This window comes from Oryctolagus cuniculus, chromosome 13 (assembly GCF_051225735.1).
Source record: "Oryctolagus cuniculus isolate XC-2025 breed Fujian yellow rabbit chromosome 13, ASM5122573v1, whole genome shotgun sequence".
NCBI classification, from domain to species: Eukaryota; Metazoa; Chordata; class Mammalia; order Lagomorpha; family Leporidae; genus Oryctolagus; species Oryctolagus cuniculus.
The window spans coordinates 19,534,257-19,546,890 of NC_142879.1; the positions used below are offsets into that span (position 1 = coordinate 19,534,257).

Below are 12,634 nucleotides of genomic sequence, written 5' to 3' on the forward strand. Positions count from 1 at the left end.
GATGAGGGCCAGAGTGCTTGAGTCCCTGCCACTCGTGTGGGAGACCCATTGAGTTCCTGGCCCCTGGGTTCAGCCTGGACCAGCCCCGCTGTTGCAGGTGGAGGATCCCTCCCTGCCTGCCTCTTCCTTTCGCTGTCACTCTGCCTTTTATCAATCAATCCATCTTTTAAGGGCCTGAATGATTAAAAGGGTGAAATAACTTTCAAAAGTTACGATGGCTGTAAATAACTCTAAGAAACCCGGAAGTAAGGAATTTCGTGTTCATCTCTGGAGCAGCAGCTGATCCAGCCCCTTAGGGGTGTCACAGCCAGCCAGCTGGCCTGCTCAAGCTGAGGCCGCTGTCCTCCAACTTGCGGCTGCACCGGCGGGCTTCTCTTCCAGGGCACACAGTGATCTGAGCGTCTGGGTTCTCAGTCCCTCACCTCTGCCGCTGGACTGGCACCATTTGGCAGGGGTGCTGCCTGTCCGGCCCGGTGAGGTCACTGGGTCTGGCCCCGCCAAGCGACTGTAGCTGGACTCGAAATTCAAGAAATCTACAGCAGGTTGCTTTTATGTTAAAGATTTATTTATTTATTTGAAAGGCACTGTTAACAGGGAGAGAGAGGGAGAGAGAGGGAGAGAGAGAGAGAGAGAGAGAGGTCTTCCAACCACTGGTTCACTCTCCAGATGGCCACAATGGCTGGGGCTGGATCAGGGCTGAAGCCAGGAGCCTGAAGCTCCTTCCAGGTCTCCCAAGTGGGTGCAGGGGTCCAAGTACTCAGTCATATTGCGCTGCTTTCCCAAGTGCATTGGCAGGGAGCTGGATCAGAAATGGGGTAGCCTGCCGGCGCCACGGCTCACTAGGCTAATCCTCCGCCTAGCGGTGCTGGCACACCGGGTTCTAGTCCCGGTCGGGGCGCTGGATTCTGTCCCAGTTGCCCGTCTTCCAGGCCAGCTCTCTGCTGTGGCCCGGGAGGGCAGTGGAGGATGGCCCAAGTGCTTGGGCCCTGCACCCCATGGGAGACCAGGAGAAGTACCTGGCTCCTGCCATCGGATCAGCGCGGTGCGCCGGTCGCAGCGCGGCGGCCATTGGAGGGTGAACCAACGGCAAAGGAAGACCTTTCTATCTCTCTTTCTCTCTCACTGTCCACTCTGCCTGTCAAAAAAAAAAAAAAAAAAAAAAGAAGAAATGGGGTAGCCGAGACTCAAACCAGCACCCACATGGAGTACCGTTGTCACAGGGGGCAGCTTAACCTGCCATGCCACAGTGCTGGCCCCCAGGATAAATTTTTTTTTCGAAATCTTTTATTTAAGGAGTACAAATTTCATAGGTACAGCTTTAGGAATATAACAGTTCTTCCCCCCATACCTGCACTCCCACCTCTACTCCCCGCCCCCACCTCCTACTCCCTCTCCTGTCCCATTCTTCATTAATATTCAATTTTAATTATCTTTATATACAGAAGACCAACTCTATACTAAGTGAAGATTTCAACAGTTTGCATCCACACAGACACACAAAGTATAAAGTAGTGTTTGAAGACTAGTTTTACCATTAATTCTCAGTACAACTCATTAAGGACAGATGTCAGGATAATTTTTCTTAAGATTTTATTTATGGCTGGCATCGCGGCTCCACCTGCGGCACTGGCACCCTGGGTTCTAGTCCTGGTCGGGGCACTGGATTCTGTCCTGGTTGCCCCTCTTCCAGTCCAGCTCTCTGCTGTGGCCCAGGAAGGCAGTGGAGGATGGCCCAGGTCCTTGGGCCCTGTACCCACATGGGAGACCAGGAGAAGCTCCTGGCTCCTGGCTTCAGATCAGCGCGGTGCGCCAGCCGCAGTGCACTGGCTGCAGTGGGCATTGGGGGCTGAACCAACGGCAAAAAGGAAGACCTTTCTCTCTGTCTCTCTCTCTCACTGTGCACTCTGCCTGTCCAAAAAAAATTATTTATTCAAGAGACAGGGTTACAGACAGTGAGAGGGAGAGACAGAGAGAGGTCTTCCATCCGCTGGTTCACTCCCCAGTTGGCCACAACAGCTGGAGCTGCACCAATCCGAAGCCAGGAGCCAGGTGCTTCCTCCTTGTCTCCCATGCGGGTGCAGGGCCCAAGCACTTGGGCCATCCTCTACTGCCTTCCTGGGCCACAGCAGAGAGCTGGCCTGGAAGAGGAGAGGCTGGGACTGGAACTGGCGCCTGTATGGGATGCTGGCGCCGCAGGCGGAGGATTGACCTACTGTACCATGGCGCCAGCCCCTAAGATAATTTTTTTAAAAGATTATTTATTTATTTATTTGAAAGCAGAGTTACGCAGAGAGAGGAGAGGCAGAGAGAGAGAGAGAGATCTTTTATCAGCTGGTTCACTCCCCAGTTGGCCACAATCGCTGGAGCTGCACTGATCCAAAGCCAGGAGCCAGGAGCTTCTTCTGGGTCTCCCATGTGGGTGCAGGGGTCCTAGGACTTGGGCCATCTTTCACTGCTTTCCCAGGCCATAGCAGAGAGCTGGATCGGAAGTGGAGCAGCTGGGACTCGAACTGGTGCCCAGGTGGGATGCCTCCACTGCAGGTGCGGCTTTACCCGCTACACCACAGCACCGGCCACCAGGATAATTTTTCAGTTGATAATGTTGTATGGCCCACGGTTGATGTTATAAATATCCAAATGGCACTAGACAGAAAAAAGGAGAGGAGTCAGCTCACTGCACCCTTGAACGCCTAGGGCGCTGGGCTTGCTTCTCTCTGCAGACCGCTGGGAAAAGTCTGCAGCGAGAGCGGCGCGGGCTGTTGGGCGTTGAGTTTTTCTGCAGTGTCTTTGAGGAGCAGGTTGTAGGAGAGACTGGAACCAGAAGCCAGATTCCTGGGACCTGTCCCCCGGGAGAGCTGCTCAGGCGGTGACTAAGCCCAAGTTACTTTGAATCATTTACTGAAAATGAAACCACCCGCTGATGTGTTGACTTCAGCCGGAGGAATTCGGAGGGAGCAGAGAGCACGCATAGGCTTGACGTGTCTTTTTGTAGGCTTCCGGCCGGGAGGCACGGAAGGTCTGGTGAGTTGGTGCCTTTTTTGTATTTTCAGGACGGCTCTTCCAGGATCACGGGTGCCAGAGACAAAGTTGAGTGGCGTCTGGGGACGACGGGTCGAGATCATGTAAGTGAGAAAGCCAACACCTGCTCGCTCACACAGTCCACCTCGTCCTGGCCCCGGGCCTCCCGCGAGATCTGAGCTGGACCTCTTCCCCTCGGGTACAACCCGACCGCACGCAAGATCCACCCGAAGGTAAACTGTGGCGAAAGCAAGCCAAGCTCTGCCGGACTCACTTCCTCTCCCTCCCCTCGACAAAGCCCTTCCACGGTGTGTCGGTCATCCATGGCCTCGTCCCAAATTGCTCTAAAAGATGACAAATACTTATCACCTCTCAGTTCTGGGGGTCGGGTGTTCCAGAGAGACGTGGCAGGCAGCTCCGGTCCTGAGTCTCCTGTGCGGTCACTCGCGGGCCTGCTGAGGGCTGGGGAGTGACCCGATGGCGCGTTCCAGGACCCGTGGCTGAAGGCCTCGGTCCCTCCTTGGGTGCTGTGTGTGTGTTCTATGGTGTGTTGGGAAGACTTCGCAGTGCCCGTCATGACCTAGTCTCAAATCCAAAGGTTGTCACTTTTTTGAAAAAAAGATTTATTTATTCGTTTGAAAGTCGGAGTGAGAGAGAGAGAGAGGTCTTCCATCCGATGGTTCACTCCCCAGATGGGCGCAATGGCCAGAGCTGTGCCGATCCGAAGCTGGGAGCTTCTTCCAGGTCTCCCATGTGGGTGCAGGGGCCCAAGGACTTGGGCCATCTCCCACTGCTTTCCCAGCCCACAGCAGAGAGCTGGATGGGAAGTGGAGCAGCCAGGTCTCAAACCGGTGCCCAAATGGGTTGCCGGTGCTTCAGGCCAGGGTGTTAACCCACTGTGCCACAACGCCGGCCCCAGGTTGTCACTTAAAAAAATTTTTTTATTCATTTGAAAAACAGAATCAGGGAGAGGGAGAGGGGGAGGGAGGGAGGGAGAGGGGGAGGGGGGGAGGGAGAGAGAGAGAGAGAGAGAGAGAGAGATCTTCCATCTGCTGATTCACTTCCCAGATGGTTGTAATGGCCGGAATTGTGCCAAGCCGGAGCCAGGAGCTGCTTCTGGGTCTCCCATGCGGGTGCAGGGGCCCAAGCACCTGGGCCATCTTCCACTGCTTTCCCAGGCCATAGCAGGGAGCTGGATCAGAAGTGGAGCAGCCAGGACTGGAACCTGCACCCATATGGGATGTCGGCACCGCAAGCTTTACCTGCTATGCCATAGCGCCGGCCCCCAAAATTTGTCACTTCTTAGAAGTGAGTCATTGACTTTAACCCACACTTCAGGGGAGGAGAATTAGGTGCCACTTTAAAAACAAAGATTTATTTATTTGAAAGATAGAGTGGCAAAGACAGAGGGGTGGGGGAAATAAGGGGGTGGGAAGAGAGAGGGAGAGAGAGCGAGCCAGCTATCTTCCATCTGCAATTTCACTCTCTGATTGCCTACAACACCCAGGGCTGGGCCATGCCTAAGCCAGGATCCCGAGACCCCCTTGGGTCTCCCACATAGGTGGCAAGAACCCCAGACCTTGGCCCCTCACCCTGCACATGGGCAGGACGCTGGGTCTGAAGCAGAGGCAGGACTTGACCCCGTGCACTCTGATCTGGGACACGGGCGACCCAAGGGACAGCCCAACCCACTGCACCACAGCATCCACCCCGTGGTGTGTTTTCAAACAGCCGCACCCGTGCTCTGCAGCAGGCCCGCGCTCCTGGGTGTCTCCGCGTCCATCTGCGTCCTTTGTCCCTCTCCATGTCCATCTGCGTCCTTTGTATTGTTCCTGTCCCTTGGGTGTTGCATCCTGTAGCTTCTCTTCATCTCACTCCACCTGTCGGCCCTGGGCTTCTCTCCACACCTGTGCACATCTGCACACAACCCCTGTGGGCCAGGGGTCGACAAACCCCTTCTGACCGGGCGCATGGCTTGGCGGGCCATGTGGCATCTGTCGGAAGCAGTCCTCTGCTACCATGGTGCGAGTGTGGCCCGAGGCGGCACAGAAGTGAGCAGGCAGCAAGTGTTCCCATATTTTCCTTGCAAAACAGGCTGCCAGGCCACTGCCCAGCGCCTGCTGCCCTGCTCCAGCCTCTCCTGGACTCTGGGCACTGCTTCCGGGACGTCTCAGAGGTAGTGGCAGCTCAGCTCCACGTGTGTTCCGCCCTGGGCGCCTGGTTTTCTGGGTCCTCCCTCGTGAGCGCCATCACCAGCTCTGTGGATGTGGAGCCAGAAAGGGAGATGTGGTCCTGGCTCATTCTTCCCACTCCCCACTCCCATCACTCACCAGTCAGTCCCTCCTAAGTCACTTCCCTTAAAACAGTGGGAGACTCCAAGGGCTTGGGCTCCTGCCACACATGTGGGAGACCCCGACGGAGTTCCTGGCTCCTGGCTTCAGCCGGCCCAGCCCTGGCTGTTTGCCGGCATCTGGGGAGTGAACCAGCAGATAGAAGACCTTTCTCAGTCTCTGCGTGTCACTCTCCTTGTCCACTGCTGTCCCCTGGTTCAAGTTGTCCTGAGGGTAGAACAATCCCCCCTCCTGCCCCAAGCTGTCCCCGTCCCGATCTCCGGAGCCATTGCCTTCCAGGGCAGCAGGGATCTTGCTGACGAGATCGGGAAGGCTCTCGGACGGGACGCTTACCTGGGCCGTGCGGGGCATCCAGGGGGCTCAGTGTAGCCACAGGTCAGAGCCAGACCCAGGGCGGGGAAGGGGCCAGGGGAGTGGAGATTGGAGCGCTTGGCTCCCTTAAGATGGACGAAGGGCTGGAGCTCAAGGAGCACAGGTGGCCCCCACACGCTGGAGCGGAGGGGGTGGATTTTCCTCCAAGCCTGTGGAAGGAGGCAGCCCTGCCAGCCTCTCACCTTGAGCCCAGAGTGTGAGTCCAGTGGGACAACGTGTGCATGTGCATGTGTATGTGTGTGCACGTGCATGTGTGTACATGCGCCTGTTTGTGTATGGGTGTGTGCATGCCTGTGTGTGATGTGCATGTGTGTATGTGTACATGTGTGTGCATGTGTGCGTATATGTGCATGTGTGTACATACATGTGTGCATGTGTGTACATGTGCCTGTGTTTGTGTGTGGGTGTGTGCATGCCTGTGTGTGCATGTGTGTACGTGCGCCTGTGTTTGTATGTGTGTGCATGTCTATGTGTGTGTGTGTATGGTCTGAGGCCACTGTCGCCCGGGTAACTGGTCCGAGCGGCAGCAGGAAGCAGCACCCCTTGTGACCCTCCCTGCAGGCCAGCTACACTCGTGCCACAGCCAGATGTGAGCTGTCGCATCCCCATGGAAGGGCTGCAGCGACTCCTCAGGCTGGACTCCACGCTCCTTAGCTGACTCCATCACCAGCCCCCAGCAGGTCACGGACAACCAACCACGATGAGCTCTGTGCCTGCTCATCCCCGTTAGCTGGACGCCCTCTGCTCTACTCCCCTCCCCCCCACAGGGCTCCCGGCCCCTTCAGCTTTCAGTTTACACAGCAGCTGCTCTGGGACCCCTGTCCTGAGGTCATCCCCCTGCCACCCCGCCAGCCACACTGTGTCGTTGGGATGCTGCACATGTGTCTGGCTGGCCACTCTGCAGCCAGCACTGGCCTGGCTGGCACACACCAGCGCACAGTGAGGGGCTGAGCAAGTGGCACAAGCAGGAGTTCCCGGGAGACTTCCCGGAGGTGGTGGTGAGGGCCCATGGTACCTGCGTCCCCTCGAGGGGCCGGAGCCGGCGGTGGGAGGTGAGCTGCCCTGTTTCCCTCACTGCTCAGTCCCGGTGGGGCAGGTGCCGGGAAGGGCAGCGGGCACCACAGCCCGGCCGCCACAATTAGCTGAACCTTTCATTCCCCCTCTACAAAGCGGAGAGAGCGAATCAAAGCGAGATAAAAGTGTGTGTCCCACAAAGGACTCCGCGAGGAGGGAGAGGGAAGGGAGGCGGTGGCAGAGCGAGGCAGAGGCGGAGAGAAAGCCCTGCAGCCCAAACAAAAGCCTAAAACCAGCCCGTCCCAAGGATCAGACGGCGGGGACGCGGGGCCAGGAAGAGCGCGGGCCGCTGAGGAGGAGGAGAGGGCAGGAGTGGGGACAGAGACGGATGAAAAGCCCGCGGGAATGGCCGGGGAAGAGGGTGGAGACGGACAAAAGCATAAAAAGACAAGCCTGCCACCGTCCCAGCCCCGGAGCCGCTCCACCCTGCACACAAAGAGGAGCCAAGACAAAGGCAGAGGGAGACGGCGGCCTGGCCAGGGCGCCCACCGGCAGGCCCTGGCCGAGGTGTCAGCTTGGGGGGGCTCAGCACTTGGCTCTCCAAGGGGGCTCTGGCGGGAGGAGGCAAGACGCTGGCCTACATTTAGCGAAGAAAGCCCTGCCTGGTTGGGCTCTTTGTTCTGGAACTTCCTGTCGAGGGGATTTAAGGAGTGAACAGACAAGCCTGGGGCGGCCTCCGGCCTTGCAGCGCGGGTTTTCAGTCCTGGCTTCTCTCTCTCCGTGTTAGGAGGCTGTTTGCAGTGGAGCCAGCTCACCGTCACTGCTGTATAGTATTCCGCCGTGCACCTGTGCCGCCGCCGGTGATCCGTCCGTCCTCCTGGCCCGGGAGAGCGGGGTTTGAATTTGGGTCTGAAATCTGTTAGCTGACACTTGAGGGCCAGGTGCGTTTCGGAACGTTGGAGAGTGAGGCTCCAACTGCTCTCCACCGCGGGCTCTGACAGTCGGAGGTTGTTTCTACAAGGCCTGAGGACTAGCGCCACTGCAGGTCAGGTCAGGTGGCCTTGGCCAGATTGGGTTATGCCTCCATATAAGAGATGACCGTGAGTTCAGTTTCCAGGGATTTTTTGATTTCAGAACCGAGAATTTGGTGCCGGGTAACTGTGATGGCTCAACCACCACCTATTAGTAACAGCCAGAAACCAGAAATCAAGGCCCAGAGGCCAGTGTTTGGCACGGTGGTTAAGCCACTGCCGGCAACGCCGGTATCACGGTGCTGGCCCCCATCCCAGCTGCTCCACTTCCCATCCAGCTTCCCGCTAATGCACCTGGGAAGGCAGCAGAAGATGGTCCAATTGCTGGGGCCTCTGCCACCCACCGTGGGAGACCAGGATGGAGTTCCCGGCTCCGGGCTTCTGCCTGGCCCAGCCCTGGCTGTTGTGGCCATTTGGGAGAACGAACCAGTGCATGATGGAAGATTTCTGTCTGTGTCTCTCTCTGTCACCTGCCTTTCTAATAAATACATAAATCTTTTTTAAAGCAGGAGGAGAAAGGCGACGCCCGGGGTGCTTAGGCAGAGGGCTGAGCTCTGAAAGGGGCCTGGTGCTGGTTACCCTGCGGCTGTGGTGACCGTGTGAGGAGTCGGGGCAGGCCCTGCACCCTGCTGGCCCTCCGGTGCTCCTGGGGCCACGCCCCCTGGAACGGGGTCAGCGCCTTTGCTTTCACAGCCCCAGATCCTGATCTCGGTCTCATCAGTGGTGGATTACATTTCTCCTACAATTTTACTGGATCGTTGATTTCTTCCAGCTCCCGGTCTTTGTCTCTGTTTTTCCTTATCTCTGTTGTGTCCTTTAGAATTTTCCATCACATTCTTGCAGCTCCCCTCCTCACCTCATTTTCCTTGTCATTGTGTTCTTTCCTGGTGACTGGGAGAAGACCCCGGGTTTGGAGGAGGCAGCAGAGGTGATGCACCTGCTGTTCCCCAGGCGGGGGGGGGGTGGGGCTCTGTGTGCCGGGGACTCCCCAGGGCTTACGCTCCCACCTCAACTAGGAGCTGAACCGATCTGAAGCCAGGAGCCAGGAGCTTCTTCTGGGTCTCTCATGCAGGTGCAGGGGCCCAAGCACTTGGGCCATCTTCCACTGCTTTCCCAGGCCATGGGAGAAGCTGGATCGGAAGTGGAGTGGCTAGGACTAGAATCTGCGTCCATATGGGATGCCAGCGCTGCAGCGGAGAATTAACCTACTGCGCCATGGTGTTGGCCCCAGATTGTTTACTTTAGTTCATTGAATCATTTACATTGTTTTAATAATCTCTTTATTTCTTCTCATTTACTTCATTTTTTTAATTGACTGTTGCATTTGTCTTCCTCTCTCCCCCACTTTCCACCTTTCACCTGAAAGACCTGATGGGGAAGCCCAGGCCTAGGGGAGCCAAGGGCCAGCCTCACCTGGGGGTGGGGGCGAGTACTCCCAGATGCCCTTCCAGGCTCCTCTGGTGCAGGGACCCCTCCTGACTCTTACAAATGTCTCCCTGGGGGCCAGCACCATGACACAGCAGGTTAAGCTGCTGCCTAGAATGCCAGCATCCCGGGTGAGCTCCGGTTCAAGTCCCGGCTGCTCCACTTCCAATCCAGCTCCCTGCTAATGCACCTGGGAAAGCAGCAGAAGATGGCCAAGTGCTTGGGCCCTGCACCTAAAGGGGAGACCATGCCTCAGCCTGGCCCAGCCCTGGCTCTTGCGGGCACTCGGGCATGACCCAGCAGAGGGACAATCTTTCTCTCCCAGTCACTCTGCTTTCCAAATAAGTAGCAATAAATAAACATGGAATTCTGAAGAGGCAAATGTAAACATGCATGAAGCAGGAGACAGACCCTGTGCCCCTGGTTTCTGCCCTTGTCCAGGCTGTGCAGGCTTGCTAACGTAGCAGTGTGTAGCTCAGACAGACACTTGCCTGTTTCAAAATAGCTCCGGTTCCCAGGCTGTGTGGGGTCAGGACATGGGGTCCACATGTATGGCCTTTGTCCATTGACCACCAGGAGAGCCCCAGCCTTGCAGCAGGGGTTGTTGTCCCATGGGGGAGGACACGCCCACAGCTCCAGAGGTCAGAGCTCCCTCCCCTTACTCCCCTCCCCCGTGCCCTGGAAGATAGGCAGGTGTCTGTCCTTGTGTTCCCATCGGCAGACGGCACCAAGTGCCAAGTGTGAGTCATGCCTGAAAGTCTGCAGGAGTCTCCCCTCTACCCCCACCCCCATGGCGTCTGACAGCGCCACGTGGGCCGGCTTCCCAGCCTTGAGCGTGCCCAGCAGGGGCTGCGCCCAGGGACGTGGTCTCCTGGCACCCATGGTGGTGGGGTGAGGTGCGTGGGGTGGGCAGGAAGGAGGTGGGTGTGGATCACCTAGTCAGCTTCAGACACCTCTACCTGCAGGTGAGAGGAGGAGCAGGAGGCACCTGCACTCCCAGTAAACTCGTGTGGCCATCAGGTGGGGCCAGGCAGGGATGAGGAGAGGAGGGGAGTGAGCTCGCTGGAAGGAGCCCTCCTGTGGCCCCGGCCTAGGGACCCCAAGGCCAGGCACTGGTGGGCAGGTAAGCCCGTGTCCACTGCAGGCACTGGTGGGCAGGTGAGCGCCCATGTCCACTGCAGGCACTGGTGGGCAGGTAAGCCCCGTGTCCACTGCAGGCACTGGTGGGCAGGTGAGCCCCATGTCCACTGCAGGCACTGGTGGGCAGGTGAACGCTGTATCCACGGCAGGCACTGGTCTGACTTTTCCTCCCAGAGTAAACTGAACACAGTCCTGAATTTTGTTACTTAGAGTTAAGATGGACTCCATCGTCTTCTGTAAGACATGGATGTCCCAGAGAGAGAGAGAGAGACAGACATCAGAGGGCCACAGTCAGGGCCAGGCGCTGCATGGGTCTTTTGGGGTCCACCTGCGTGTGGTGAGTGGGGGTCTCTGACATGGCTTAACAAACTCTTATGCTCTGCCTGCCTCCAAATAGAACAAAATATCTGCTGAGAAGTGGCAATTTGAGTCAACAAGCATGTTTTATTATTTTTTAGAGATTTAGATATTTATTTGAAAGAGAGTGACAGAGAAAGGGAGAGAGAGAAAGATCTTCATCTGTTGGTTTACTCCCCAAATACCCGCAACAGCCAGGGCTGGGCCAGGCAGAAGCCAGGAGCTGGGAACTCCATCCGGGTCTCCCACATGGATTTCAGGACCCCAAGTACTTGAGCCATCATCTGCTGCCTCCCAGGGGTGCCCCCAGGAAGCTGGGTGGGAAGCAGAGGCGAGACTTGCACTTGTTAGTGGCAGGGACGTTGGCAGCGTCCTAGCCCAGGAGACACGGGTGGAAGCCGTACGTGGGTTTAGGGAGACGCTCGCCTTTCTTAGTGAATGGGACAGATGGCCCCTCCATTCCATTCCCTGGATGGGGCTGTGATGCCTGGGGCTTTGGTATCCATGTTGTGACTCTTGGAGAAAGATCAGGAAAACTATAGGATATTCTTCCTAATTTGTTGTGCCCTCGACCAACGCCACCCACTGATGACCTCTGGGCTTTTCGCTACATAAAGAAAATAAAGTCCCACCGTCTGGCTTTTCTGTCTGTTGTCCGTTGAATGCATTCCCACGTGGCAGACCTGTTGTGTGTGTGTTCACGGGAAGGAGGCTTCAGGAGCTGCTATATTTTTTTTTTTTAAGATTTATTTATTAGAGAAACAGACAGATCAATCTTCCCTCTGCTGGTTCACTCCCCAAATGGCCACAACAGCCAGGGCTGGGCAAGGCTGAAGCCAGGAGCCAAGAGCTCCATCTAGGTCTCCACATGGGTGCAGGGACCCAGCACTTGGGCCATCTTCTGCTGCCTTCCCCGGCACATTAGCAGGGCGCTGGATCTGAAACAGAGCAGCGGGGACAGGAACCAGCGCTCTGAGATGGATGCCAGTATCTGCAGGCGGTGCCTAACCACTGAACACACGCCTGCCCCTACAGTCCTGGGGGGAGAGGATGACATTTCCATCTGGGAGAGGAACCTCCCCCTTGCTCCCTGGCAGGACCTGTCCCCCCGCCCCCAGCTCCGCCCACTGTGCCCCACGTCGGCCTTCCCCTAGGTGAGGGGCCCAGGGTTGTGCATTCCAGTGTGGGAGAAGTCTAGGCTCTTGGGCTGAGTGCCAAAGAGGTGAAAAAGACAGCCTCAGCCCCCCACCCCCACCCCCGGTGCAGCTGCCGCGTGCCAGGGGGCGCTCACTCCCGACAGCGGCAGCGCAGGTGCGAGTTGATGTGCTCATCCCCCACCGTCCCCGGGGGTGCTGGGAGCAGCAGCTCCCTCTCCAGGGGCTCTGCAGACAACCTCAGGGCCTGCAGTACAAAGCACAGACCCCAGGGAAGAAGCAGGAGGCAACCGGAGTCCTTGGTGCCGTTGTTAGGGGCTGACGTAGTTAACCCTCTATAACTGCCCGCTGCCTCCTTCCAGGGCTCCTCTGCCCGTCTCGTCTCTTCTCGCTCTCCTCCCTCGGCCAGGTTTATGGTTTCCATCGCTCCCTGCGCCCTCCCGGTCTCTGGGTCTCGGTCCTAGTCAGACTTCCCTCCCAAACTCCAGCCTCAAATGAGAACCCAGCTGTTTCTTGCATATCTGCTCTCGAGCACCAAAACCCTATCCTGTCCCAAATACAGATCTGTTGTCCCCAGGGCTGCTCCAACCCCGGCACAGGTCCATGGCACCTGCACCCTCATGTTGATTGCCTATTGCTACTGCAGCTAATTCTCACAAACACAGTGGCTCACAACTTCATGGGCTAATTTTAAAAATAAGTGTCTATTGTATTTGAACCAATATTCTTTTTTAAATTTTCATCTAGTTGGAAGGCAGAGTGGAGAGAGAGC

At 57.0% G+C, this 12,634-nt stretch overlaps 1 protein-coding gene across 12 annotated transcripts in view; it reads left to right on the forward strand.

The window, feature by feature from the left end:
• LOC149122504 (uncharacterized) overlaps window positions 1-12,634 on the forward strand; it is a 34,774-nt gene that overhangs the window by 4,107 nt on the left and 18,033 nt on the right. For 5 of the 12 annotated variants that reach the window (XR_016219539.1, XR_016219537.1, XR_016219536.1 and 2 more), the window contains exon 2: window positions 3,051-3,251. Coding sequence is in view for 1 of the 12 variants with exons in the window: in XM_089312094.1 (XP_089168220.1) it covers window positions 3,051-3,122 (72 nt within the window). In the remaining 11 variants the exon portion in view is untranslated. Of the gene's footprint in view, window positions 1-3,050; window positions 3,252-7,542; window positions 8,505-8,858; window positions 9,038-12,634 lie in introns of those variants that run through there. The other 7 variants (XR_016219542.1, XR_016219540.1, XR_016219534.1 and 4 more) reach the window with 3 other exon arrangements.